Here is a 13,365-nt window from a genome sequence, read left to right on the forward strand (position 1 = left end):
CAGGAAGTTCAGTGTGTTTGAGTGTTTCTCTGTCATTTCTACACATTGTTCTTGTGTAACTATCACAGTCGTTGGAATGGAGAGAGCTATTTCATTAACAGACATCTCTTTCATCAAACCTTTTATGGTCACACCCCTACTTCCATTACCCCTAATCTGACAAGCACTAATTGGTCAGTGTTACATAAATGCAATCATTTGATAGATGACTTTCCAATATTTTGGCTTTATCACGGAGCACAGTGCCCTTGAAATCCATCCACGTTGCTACATGCATCATTGCTTAGGTTCCTTTGTTGCTTTGTTTTATTTTTTGTTTGCTCCCCACCCCCTGCCTTTTTTTTTTTTAACTGAGTAGTATTCATTGGTATGGATTTATCAGAGCTTGTCTAGCCATTCACCTATTTCAGGACATTTGGTTATTTCTAGGTATGAGTTATTACAAATGAAGCTGCTGTGAACAATTGTGTACAGGTGCTTATTTAGATATACATTTGGTTTTGCTGATCCATTCATAGAAGTATGATTACTGGGTCATATGGTAAGTGTATGCATAGTTTCCAAGAATGGCTGTTCCATTTTACATTCATTTTACATTATCAGCAACGTGAGTGACCTAGTTTCTCCACATCTTAGCCATGATTTGGTGCCACTATTTTGCAACAGTTTTTCTTTGGAAAAGTAAAATATTATTCTGCACCAAAAGGATAAGTAGGGCAGTACTCTTAATTGGGAATGCACATTTGTTGTAATAATGATACCCATCATGTAGACTTCAGGAACTTAGGCATTAGACACTATTTTTACTATAATGTGCTTTTGTATGTGCAAAAAAATAGGTATAAATGAGGAATAGAAATCACTCAATGAGAATTGAATCCCACTTAATAGAATGCAGGTAATGGAGACTGTTCAGTGTTCCCTTTTCTGGATCATGAGAATAGAATATGTGCAAGCATGGTCTATAAGACATGGTTTTGTAGACCTCCGGTGCCAGTGGACAGTACAACACTATGGAAGGAGCACAGTTCTTGAATTTAGAAAGCTCTTTTCTATAGTTCATTTTTCTAGCTTACAGAACTCAAGAGAAGTTCAACCTATCTGTCCCTCAGTTTTCTATTAGTACAGTGAGGATACTATCTCAATTACAGGAATGTCTATAAAAAATAAGATAATATCTCTCTTGCTTAATAAAGACTTGAGTGCCTACTATGTTACAGGTACTGTGCTAGACGCTGTTGATTTAGTGATGACTAACATGTTACCACTAAGATCATGGAAAAAGCGCAAAATGACCTGACATTTATTTACTTATTTGGGCACATCCTAGATACTTTATGTATGTCATGTTTTTTGAGTTTCTCAAGAACTCTAGGACATGGATGCAGGTCTCACCATTTAATGCATCAGGGGTAAAAGAGACTCAAGATACTTATTCAAGGCCAGAGTCACTGCCAGAATTGTAGCCTGGATCTCTTTGACTTCTAAATCACCATATTGTGTGTTTCCTGTGTGAAAATACCTTGTAAATAACCAAATACTAACTGTAAATATTAGTACTTATATGATTAATTATTAATAATAAGCCAGGCAGAGTGAAACTGTGCCTGTAATCTTAACAGCTGGGGAGGCTGAGGCAGGAGGATCGCAAGTTCAAAGCCAGCCTCAGCAACTTAGCAAGGCCCTAAGCAACTGAAAGACCCTGTCTCTAAATAAAATACAAAAAAGGGTTGGGGATGTGGCTCAGTAGTTGAGTGTCCCAGAGTTCCATCCCAGAACCGCCCCCACCCCAAAAAAATAATTGCTAATAATATTTCTATTTCGATTAATAAGACAAAAAACATTGAGAGCTTAAATTTTATTTTACTCTATGTAAGCTATTAAGGTCATTCAAGTTCAACAGAGTTTCCAGTTCCATCATTGTGAATATGATATACACTTTATTCATAATGATGAAGACACTCTAAGGTCCTCATATTAGTTTTCTAGTGCTGTGCAATAAATAACCGCAGAATAGCAGTTTAAAACAATATACATTTATTCATTCAATTTTTTAACTCACAGCTCTATTCATGGTGTGACTGGGTCATCTGCTCAAAGTCCTATAAAGCTAAAATTCAGATGTTGGCCAAGTTAATATTCTTTTTTTCCCACGTTTTTTTATTAGTGCACATTTTTTATAGTTGTACATCTTGATGGGATTTGTTGCCTATTCGTATATGAGCACAATTTAACAATATAATTTGGCCAACGTCACTCCCCAGCACTTCCGGCTTCCCTCCCTGCCTCTCAACCTCTAGTCCCCTTCCTCTACTGATCTCCCTTTGATTTTCATGAGAATCACCCCCACTTTTCTCTTCCTTTTCCCTCTCTATCTTCTCCATATGAGAGAAAACATATTATCTTTGACTTTCTGAGTTTGACCTGTTTTGCTTAATATGGTCTCTAATTCCATTCGTTTTCCTGCAAATGACATAATTTCATTTTATTTATGGTTGAATAAAATTCCATTGTGTAAATATACTATGTTTTCTTTATCCATTCATCTGTTGATGAACACCTAGTTTGACTATTGTGAACGGTGCTGCTATAAACATGGGTATGCATGTAACACTGTACTAAGATAACTTTAATTCTTCAGGATAAATACTGAAGAATGGTACAGTTGGGTCATATGGTAGTTCCATGCCTAGTGTTTTGAGGAACCTCCATACTGATTTCCATAGTGGTGTACTAATTTACAGTCCCACCAACAGTGTAAAAGAGTCCTTTTCTCCACATCCTATACAGCATTTATTGTATGTACTCTTGATGACTGCCATTCTGACTGGGATGAGATGAAATCTCAGTGTAGTTTTGATTTGCATTTCCCTAATTGCTAATGATGTTGAACATTTTTCATGTATTTGTTGGCCATTTGTATTTCTTCTTTTGAGAAGTGTCTGTTTTGCCCATTTATTAATTGAGTTATTTGATTTTTTTGGTGTGAGGTTTTTTTGAGCTCTTTAGATATTCAAGATATGAATCCCATGTCAGAAGAGTAGCTAGCAAAGATTTTCCTCCATTCAGCAGGTTCTTTTCATATTCCTTATTGTTTCCTTTGTTGTGCAGAAACTTTTTAATTTGATTCTGTCTCATTTATTAATCCTTGGCATTATTTCCTGAACTTTAGGAATGCTATTGAGAAAGTCATTGCCTGTGCCTAGAAGCTGGAATACTAACCCTACATTTTCTTGAAGGAGTTGCATGGTTTCTGGTCTAATTCCTAGGTCTTTGATCCATTTTGAGTTGATTCTTATGCAGGGTGAAGGATTAGGGTCTAGTTTCATCCTTTTACATATGGATAACCGGTTTTCCCAACACAATCTGTTTAAAAAGCAATCTTTCTCCAATATGTGTTTTTGGCACCGTTGTCAAGGGTCAGATGACTATGTCTGTGTGAGCTTGTCTTTGTGTCTTCTATTCTCTGCCATTGGTCTGTCTGTTTTTATGCAAGTACCATGCAGTTTTTGTTACCATAGCTCTGTAGTGTAATTAGAAAGCACATGTTCTAGTGCATTCAATATTCTTCCTTTGGTTTAAAATTACTTTGGCTATTCTGGGTCTTTTATTCTTCCAAATGAATTTTAGACAGTTGTTTTTTTTTATAGTTCTGTGAATAATGTCTTTGATTCAAGTTGTATTTTTATCTGGAGTTTGAGGCCTGTTCCAAACTCACATAACTGGCAGAATTCAGTTTCTCATCATTGCAGGGCTGAGGTCCCTGCTTCTTTGCTGGATATCCACCAGGGACTTCTCCCAGCTCCTGGAGGTTGGTCCCATTGTCTGCCACATGTGTTCTTGCATAGTTAAAGTCTGGGAAAGAGACTCTTCCTCTTGTCAAATTCCTCTCAGATGTGAATTATTGTTCCAAGAAAAGCTGAGAATCTTTGAGGAATCACTTGATTAAGCCATTCTTTAGTTCCTCAATGATAATCCCCCTTTTTTAATGTCAACTGATTAGAGACCTTAATTACATCAGCAAAATCCCTCTTCCAGGTGACACAACATACTCATGGAAATGAACATATTTACAGTCTTATGCACAAGAGGAAGGAAGTAAACAGGTGTGGGTGTTAGGGGCAGAGATTTGGGAGGCCACCTTAGAATTCTGGGTTGGATCAAATAACTGAGAACTATAGCTCAGCCAAGTTGACACACCAAAAAAAACGATATAGTTCTGAAATATCAAGTAAAAATTTGGTTTGAATTTTGTGTTGTAAATTTTATTATGATCTTCTTTTGTAGAACTGGTGTTCTCTGTTTGTGGAGGTTTGCATGTCTGTATTTGAAGGAGACACACACTTAGTTGATCAGAGTGTGATCCCTTTATCTTTTCAAGTTATCCCACTTTTGTACATAAAGATAAGAAAAGTGAGGCCCTGGGTTTTAATAACACTAGGCAGAGAAGCAAAAGTTAAATGCTCATCCCAGACCACACCCTCTTAATATCATTTCTTTGCCTTTCCACTGGTAGAAAGTTCTTTTTCCTGAGAGCCACTTTTCCTGAGCAGGAATGGGAGCTTGGGGGAGGGTAATGGACAGAGATGTCAGCCAGAGTTTGGGCAGAATAACAGTACGAATGCCCTTGGAGTATCTTTTGTAATCACGAGATGGAAAGATATCTGATACTGTTCTTAGTTCATTTTATGCTTAATTTATTTTCTTAGTGCCATAGAAATTCAGAGCTGTAAGGGATCTTAGAGAAGTATCTTGTCTCATTCTCCCTTTGGGGAAAAAGATCATCTGACAGTAGTACCATAACAAATCAATAACTTAATGGACATATAAATGGTTTTATAGAAAACATTGTTTTTTTTTTTCCCAACAGTTTCTTAATTGCTTCTTAAACATCCAATTCAGTGATTCTCAATTTTTTCCCCGCCATAACGAATTAGAGAGAAAGGTAGCACATTTATGTCGGTGACTGAAGCTAAACTCCAGCAGAAATCTGCAGAAGTGACTTTAAGCTGAGAATCATGAGCATCCCCCAGACCTCTCATAGTTACTATCAGGGAACATTGAAAATCTTGGGTTAGCGGTGAGAGGGGAGAGTATATGAGGCTGGAGTAACCTCCTAGGTGATTCTGAAGAGCTCCAGTTGAGTCACTTAGATAGTAGTAGCTTTTGTTTTATTATCTCTATCATTGAAATGTCCTTTTATTTTTCTTATTATTTCTGCATACAATCTTGGTGTCATCAAAGAATCATCTAGTCTATCTCAGCATCTAATTCGTAAGTTACTTCTGTTCCATGCAGGCAGTTGGTCATTCTGACTTGTTACCTAGAGCTGTGGCATGATGAGGCACTGTTGTTTTCCAGAGATCTTGGGCTATTATCAGGCAGTTCCTGATTTTCCTTGACTCAGGCAAGAACTTGGTTCCTTGTAAGTTGTCACTGACTGGGAAGGCTGTGGCATTTCTCCCAATTTTATTCTTGCCTGGAATTAAGATCCCTGATTCTTTTAGGCTAATATTACTGAAGGTTTCAGGATCTCCATTCTAGTCACCTTCCTTTGGAGCAGTTCTGTTACATCTTTAATGTGATGAGTAAAACTGAACTCAGGAAAGGGTTTGTTGGTCATATCTCTTTATCTCCTAAGAATGACTGCTACTATAGCTTTCAGACAGGTCCAGCTTCTCTGGGATACATTCTGCACATGACTGACAAAGGAGATTTTAAATAAGATCCTTTTTCTTCTGTAGTTGTACCTTCCAGCCACTTGTCTTTGCTCTCAGAATAGCATACAACCTCCTTTAACAAGCCGATAAGACCCAGCATGATCTTGCCCCACAAACCCTTTGAATCTGATCTTCTATCACTAAATTCCATATTTGGCTCCTTGAACTTGCAGTTCCTTTGACATCTCCTCTTCCCTGTCTTCACATGGCAGGCTTCTGCCCATGCAAGGCTCACTTCCAGTTCTTCACCAAAGAGACCTTTTCTTACTGCCCCCAAGAGTCTGTCTTCCACTGGTCCTCCTCCTCAAGCTCAGAACCTTTGTACCTTTTACCGTTGGACCTTCAAGAGCCTAGAGGAAGGAGTGCTATGATGGGCTTCCAATAAATGCTGCTGTGGAATAAGTGAATAGTTAGTAGTTGAGCAGGGCTGGATGCACCTCTTATTTTTAGTAATAGATATCTGTTAATATATCTTAAGATTGTGGGTGGGGGCAGGGGACACCAGGAAAATGAGCATTTCATTATCAACACATCCTACAGAGATACTGACTATTTGAAGGTAGAGCCAGCAGGATTTGCTGCCCAACTAGATGTGGGTATGTGAGAAACCAAGGAGTCAGGTAGAACTCCAAGATTTTTCACCCTGTGGATCTGAATAAATGGAGTCATCACTATTGAAATGAGGAAAACTGAGAGGGGAGTTTGGGTATGCAAGGGGCCCATCAGAAGTGAAGTTGAGACATGGAAAGGTAAAAATGCTTATAATCCTTAATTTTGCTCTGTGTTAGTCTCCTCAGGTTTAAGTGAGAGTTAATAATTTCTCATGATAGTTGTGAGTTTTTAAATAGTTAATGTACATAACTCAAGGGAAAATAATAGAGAAAGTGCGTTAAGAAAAGTAAATTGTTTAAGCATAGTTATTAGGTCATAGAGCTTTTACAAAATCCCTTGGGCATGAGATAGGAAAACCTAAGTATACTGCACAAAATTTTTTCCCAGTAGGATTTTATGCTGTATAGAAGTGTTTTCTTTGGTTAGGACGATGTTCAGTTATACAGTTGAAAATCAAGGTATTGACTCAGTATCTGAAAACATCTCTCCTGGTAGTATACTGCAACCAAGGAGCATCAAAAATTTATATTCCATTCACTCACTAAACTGCCTTGTAACCTTCAACAGCACATGTATTGAGTCTCTAATATGGACAGGAAAATATGCTAGATACTGAAAAGCTAATAGGGCCAAGATAGAATTTATAATGTTGTTATATTCTGGGGATTAATGTAAGCATTTTATCAAGGTTTAACATTATAAGCTTGATAGAAGTACATGGCTGTCATTGTGGAGTGAAAGCCCATGAAGTTCCTCACATGCTGATACTGAGGGCAGAGCAGGGGAGGATTTGAACGCCTAGTGTTGATTTCACTGGAATGCCAGCACTTGCTGGGGACTGTATTGAAAGGAGTCCTTCAGACAGCACGTCCCCTCTGTACTGGTAAACTTTGAAATGCTGTCAGTGCATTTACTTGGCTTTATTGTTACAGAAGAAATCTCATAGCTAAATTACAGTCTTAAGGGTTTATGAGATGCAATTAAACTTAATTTTTAAAAAGTTCTCAACAAATCTTATTTGAAGTCTTAATATCTCAATTCCCTTTATATAGGATGTGTGATACATTTTCACCATATAAGTAACATGTGACCCACTTAATAACAGCTTCCTTAATAGCCCAAAGCTTCTTGTGTTTATGTGTAAATGATCCTTTTGAAATCTAATTATTCATGAATAAGGCTTCTATTCCACAGTCAGTTTGAGGAAAGGCAGGGCTCATCTGTCTTGTCTTAGTCACACTAAGGGGAAGGACATAGTGGTAGAGCCAGCTCCCTCACCTGGGTCCCCTGAGCCAGTCTGTACAGGAGCACTTCACTGTTGCTTGAAGGTAAATTCTAGGCTCTTTATGCATACAGAGATCCAACACATGAGAGTGGTAGTTAACATTTGCTGAGCACTTGGTAAGTACCAACCACTGCTTTAATTCCTTCATCTATATTAGCTTTGTTAATAGTCACAGCAGTCCTTCAAGGGGTAGATCCTGTCATACCTGTGTAACAGTCAAGGATGCTGAACAGAGGCATTGGTTGAGACGTTGTCTAAGGTTACAGATTGTCCGGTTGGGTTTCAAACCCCAGCAGTATGGCTCAGAGCTCTGTGCTCAGCTGCTGTGCTGGGCTGACTCCTTCCATAGAGCTCAGGCTGGAGAAAGTGTGGCCAGAGACACTCAAACCGCTGCAGCTTTTGTTTCCTAAACAAAGTCTGTTTTACAAATTTGTCTCTTATGTGTGTATGGATTAAGGCCATAGTTGATTATTTTTATGGTTCCCCCTACATAAGATATATTTGAGATTACTAGTGGGATTTAAAGTAATTATAAGAAATATTTATTGTTTTTTTGGTTTCTTTCTTCTCAGTGTCATGGTTTTCTCCAAATGAAAATATTCTCGTCGTTATTTTCCCAATTTTGGCTATACTTCTCTTCTGGGGACAATTTGGCATTTTAAGTAAGTATTTATTTCTACTTTTCTTTTATGGTTTAGTGATGAAATTGTTATTTCTAGGAGGTTATACTAGTAAAATATTTTGTTTAAGTTGTATTAGGAAGAGTGTTATTTGAGTAAAGAAGTAATGCAGTTTCAATACTCACAGTCTCCTTGAAGTACATATTGTCCCCCATATTGTGCTACAGTTCACCTTTAATTCCTAAGAAGGTGTCTCTTTTTTTTATTTATTTGTTGTTGTTTTCTAAATCTTTAAAGAACAAATAGAGGGACTACTAGTAATAGCAGCACTTTACACTCATGTAGCATTTTTATATTTACAGAACATTTACCTACATTTTATTTGATAAACAGATGGTCACAGGCCTCATTAATGTTGAGACAGCGTGATGTGATCCTCTGGAGCCTTAGGATTCCCCTCTCTTCATTTTCCCCGTTTGAACTTCTCTGTAGACACATGTTCACTCATGGAGAAGTCCCATTGAACCATGTTTTGTCACCTTCAATGTGCAGCCTCATAGCCCTTAAGGAAGCAGCCACGGGAAAGCCATATTCTTTGAGCTCACTTTACTGTGATAGTCACGTAACCAAACCTCAGGGAAAATCTTAATGCTGTGTCAGATTCAGCATCAACAGTCTAGAACTTTCATTACAAGGTAAGTAGTATGGTTAATGGTTAATATGCAGTATGGTTAATGTTCACACTCAACCATATGGCTGCACCAGGTTGGTAAAGGAAATTTACTAAATTAGTGAATTTCTGAGGTGACATTCTAAACTTACTTTAAACTTTGAAGACATAAGATTCCTACTCTCCCTGTAGCACCCAAATAGTCACTGAAGACCAGTAAGCATCTATACAGAAGGAGTAAACAGTGCTAATGTAATTTATTGTCCAATCTTAAGAAAAGTAAAATGTGGTAAAATGTTGCGGTAGATTGGCCTCTGCGTATGTTATGGATTTTATTTTTCCTCAGAAGTTTAAGCTGTGTGTATCCTCAGTGATATGTAAAAAATGTAAGAGAGGGGACTGATGATATATTTTAAGAGCTTTTCCCAATGTATAGCCCTCTGGAAATGCTAATGATTTCAGAGATGTTCTCAACTTTTTGTCTAAAAGAAAAAAAAGAGGGAAACAAAGGACTGACAGTGGCAACTGTCAAAACATCTCACAGCTCTTACCTTCAAGAGGTGCCTAGACCTCTTTTGGAAATTATCTTGAAATTTCAATAAATCTTTTATCTCAGGAAAAAAAAAAACTGGTACAGCATCAGGGCCTATTGTGTCATCAGTGATGTTAGGGAAAGCATTCCACCATATTGGCAGACCTAGCTTTAAGGGCCAAGTCATATGATTTGGGCTGGGAACAAACCATTTTTATGATTATAAAATTATTTCACATTAGTGGGATTTGTTGAGTTTGGATTGTTAGAAATTTGCTGATCGTGGCATTATCCTTAGTGAAATTACATTTAGTGGAATTATGCCAAGGTAAATCTGTTCACTGTCAGCCAAATTTTTACAAAATAAACTTAATTGTTTTGTTGTTGTTGTTCTGACTTTAAAAAGTAATACAGTTGTCTTAGTATCCATGGGGGACTGGTTCTGGGAACACTATATACCCAAATCCACTGATGCACTGACACCGGCCTGTCTTATTAAATGGCCAAGCATTTGCATTTAACCTCCACACATCCTCCTGTATACTTTCAATCATCCCTAGATCACTAGATTATTTATAGTACTACATGCAAAGTAGATGCTATGTAAATAGTTGTTGTATAGTTTTTTTAGAGAATGATGACTGGGAAAAAGTCTATACAAAATCAGTGCAGATATAATTTTATTATCAATATTTTTGGTTCACAGTGGACTGAGTGTGTGAATGTGGAACTCACAGCTATGGAAAGTTGGCTGTTACATTACTTTAGAACACTTTGTACAATATAGGAATTTTTAGGGAAAAATAAAAGTCATCTGCAGTGTCACAACCTAATAATATGCTATTGGTGCTTTCTAGAGAATTGCCTATTTCCTTCCCTGTCTATTTATTTTCGTTATCATTGTTTTAAAAACAGAAACTAGGAAAGGACTCGTGCTGTTTATGTTCTTATACACCCTAATGTTCAGGATGTGTCTTTATAACTCTTGTTAGAATTCTTCTCCCCTTCTACGGATGGACAATCATTTACTTAACTCTTATCTTCATGGTTATTAGGGATGTTTCCAAGTTTTTTGATACTATGAAAATAACTCTGCTAACAATATGTAAGCCAGGAGGTGGCAAAGATATTTTAAGCCTCCTGATTCACACTGCCAAAATGTTTTCCAGAACCATCTCATCAGTTCCTACCATTGCAACGGAGAATACCTGCCTTTCACCTCACAGTCCTGACATTATTATAATTGTAAAATCTCTGCTAATTTGATGGATTATAAAGTAAAAACCATCCTATTTTCATTTTCATGTTTGTGTTTATGAGGTTGGCTGTTCATTTTTATATTTTTTCTACTGCTGTATTTTAAGGAACATGTTTATGAGCCTAAAGAACTATTTGTGGAGGTTTGTTATTTTGGCACATCTTAAACAAGTAAATGTGGTGACTGTGCGTGTGTGGAAGAGGCACTTCCACACTGGGTTCATCCAGCCTGCCCTCCATTTAGAGGCGTTGATCATATAGTGACTAAGTGTGGAGCCCTTGCCCTGTAGGGCAGGCACTGTGCCAAGTGTGCTGCACCTGAAATCATGTTGATTTCTCCAGGGACTTTGGGTATACATACTGTGGTCATTCCCATCTTGTAGATGAGAAACTGAGGCACTGATCAGTTGGGCAGTTTGCCCACAGCCACCCAGCTGTTTCCTGGTAGCCCTGGGATTTGAACTGTGCTGTTGGTTTGCTGTTACTCTCTACTGCTTCCCCATCTTGAATTTGAGAATTTTCTTTCTGTGAAGGCTAACACCATGTGTAGGTACACACTCTGAGTAGATGTTAACTGATTGATAAGCAGACTGTTGACCTATTTTGTTTGTTCTATGAATACCCATGACAGGGTGCCTGCTGACTGCTGGGCACTGGGCTACATGACTGAGATGTGGAAGTGAGCGCACATCGCCCCTGGCTTGTAGACCTGCATGTCAGTCATTCCAGTAGAGGGGTGGGTGTGTCTGACTGTGCTGCCCCTAGATTTGAACCAGCTTTTCTTTTGGAGCCCATTGTAAGAGGCCTCCAGGTTATGGCCTGGGCATCCCACCAAAGAGGGGAGCCCCTGTGTTTTCCACCTGAATGCTTGTGCATTTCCTGGAATCCAGGATGTCACAGCCCCTGGGGTGTTAACAGTCACTCAGCTCCATGGCTTTTATTTTCTACATTTTTAGTTGTCATTAACTTTCCTGATGACCATTTATGGTCTGTACTTGACTACAGGAGATTTCTCTAAGTGGTTTATCCAGCTCTGCCTGTGAGTCTTTTGTGGTCCAAGATGAAACCCAGACCTTTGTGAGGCTGAACTTCCTGGAAAGACAGTGGGTTATGCTGTCACTTTGAGGAGAAGGAGTTTCTGTGTTCCACTGCATGATTCTTGACACTGTATTAACATACATTCTCAATTCCCTAGAATTAAGCACTGAACCTTAACCAATAATATTGCTTTCAGACACTTGGTATTTTGTTCTGAAAACTATACCAACTCACAGTTTGTTACTCTGCTGACGATTAAGTTCCTGGCTGACTTTTCGCGGTTCTTCTTCCTTAGTCTTTGATCTCAGAACAGCTTCTTTCCATCATTTAGCTGGTTGATGTATGATTACTAGGACTGCCCACCTAGTCCTCTAGTTCCTGCAGGATTGAGGTGCCACTGTATTCAAAGAACTGGCTGGCATTTTGAAAGTCTTTGAAGTAGGCCTATCTGTTCTTCTTTTTCCTGTTCCTTGAACTTTTGTCATGTATAGTGTGTCTTTGCTTTGCACAGATCTGTGAAACCATAAACACAACCATGTAAGCTGAAATTCTGCATAGAAATCTTAATAAAGAATGATAAAATTACTGCTATATAATGGCCTTAAAAATCTTTTTTCAAAGCATTAAAAGTGTTTGTATTATCAGTAACAATTGCATTGGAACATGGAACAAAAGTCAAATTAATATTTAGCACATGATATTTTAAAAACTTTGAGGATTGAAATGTTTTGTTAAGCACTGTTTGAACAACTCTTGTATTCTTTTTGTGTAACTGAATACAGAACACACATCCTTTCTGTGCCTTGGTGAATTGTCAGCCTCCCATTTGGATCAGGGTTTCAAAATTTTGTTCTTTGTAGTTTCAAAGTCGTGAAATATATCTGGCAGTCCCTTCAGTGTGACATGGTTTTTGTTTTTGCTTTTGCCAGAGTCTCTTCCTCCAGGACATCTTCTTTCTCTTTTGTCCGTCCTCCTCACCTTCCTCATTCTTGCCAGTGAGTTTCCTTCACTGAGTTGCTCTGGCCACATCTTGAGTGTCTACATTCCCACAATCCACTGTTTTCTTCTGCTTTTCCACTGATGGCCCAATTGAAATTCAAATCTAGCATCCTTATTTTTCATTTCTTTGCTCTTTCTTCTTTCTTGCTCAGTTTTCTCTTTTGATAATCCATTATAAAGTAGCATGTGGGTTTATCACTGGGAGACCAGAAGATAGTACAAGTATACACTTGAACGGAATGAAGAACAGATGGGCAGTGACCAGTGACCAGTCAGCAACCAGTCTTCAAAAAAAGTGACGTGACTGATCACAATGGACATCTGCTATTTATGGAGGGACTTGTGGACTGAAGAGATAGCGGTGAAGTCTGTACTTTATCTAGTTACTTGGTTAACATAATGTGGTAATTAAAATTAGAACTATACTTTGGGGGGCTTGTGTTTTTTAACTAAATGATGGTAACTGGAATTTATTCACATCAGAACCATTCATGGTGAGGACTGCTGTAGTTCAAATCTTATTTCCTAGACATCTTCCTTTTTTTTTTTTTTCTCTAATTTTCTCACCCTTCCTCAAGATTATTCCACAAGGATTTTGGCTACTGGCTCAGAGGTATTTAGGTAGGTGTACC

The 13,365-nt window shown here is 38.1% G+C and overlaps 1 protein-coding gene across 8 annotated transcripts in view; it reads left to right on the forward strand.

The window, feature by feature from the left end:
* Positions 1–13,365, forward strand: part of Cd47 (CD47 molecule) — a 48,912-nt gene that overhangs the window by 13,849 nt on the left and 21,698 nt on the right. For all 8 annotated transcript variants that reach the window (XR_009228591.1, XR_006856067.2, XR_006856068.2 and 5 more), the window contains exon 3: positions 8,190–8,279. Coding sequence is in view for 4 of the 8 variants with exons in the window: in XM_046464025.1 (XP_046319981.1) it covers positions 8,190–8,279 (90 nt within the window). In the remaining 4 variants the exon portion in view is untranslated. The remainder of the gene's footprint in view (positions 1–8,189; positions 8,280–13,365) is intronic.

Source organism: Marmota monax, unplaced genomic scaffold, assembly GCF_021218885.2.
Source record: "Marmota monax isolate L192 unplaced genomic scaffold, Marmota_monax_Labrador192_F-V1.1 WCK01_AAM20220418_F8-fsc00156, whole genome shotgun sequence".
NCBI classification, from domain to species: Eukaryota; Metazoa; Chordata; class Mammalia; order Rodentia; family Sciuridae; genus Marmota; species Marmota monax.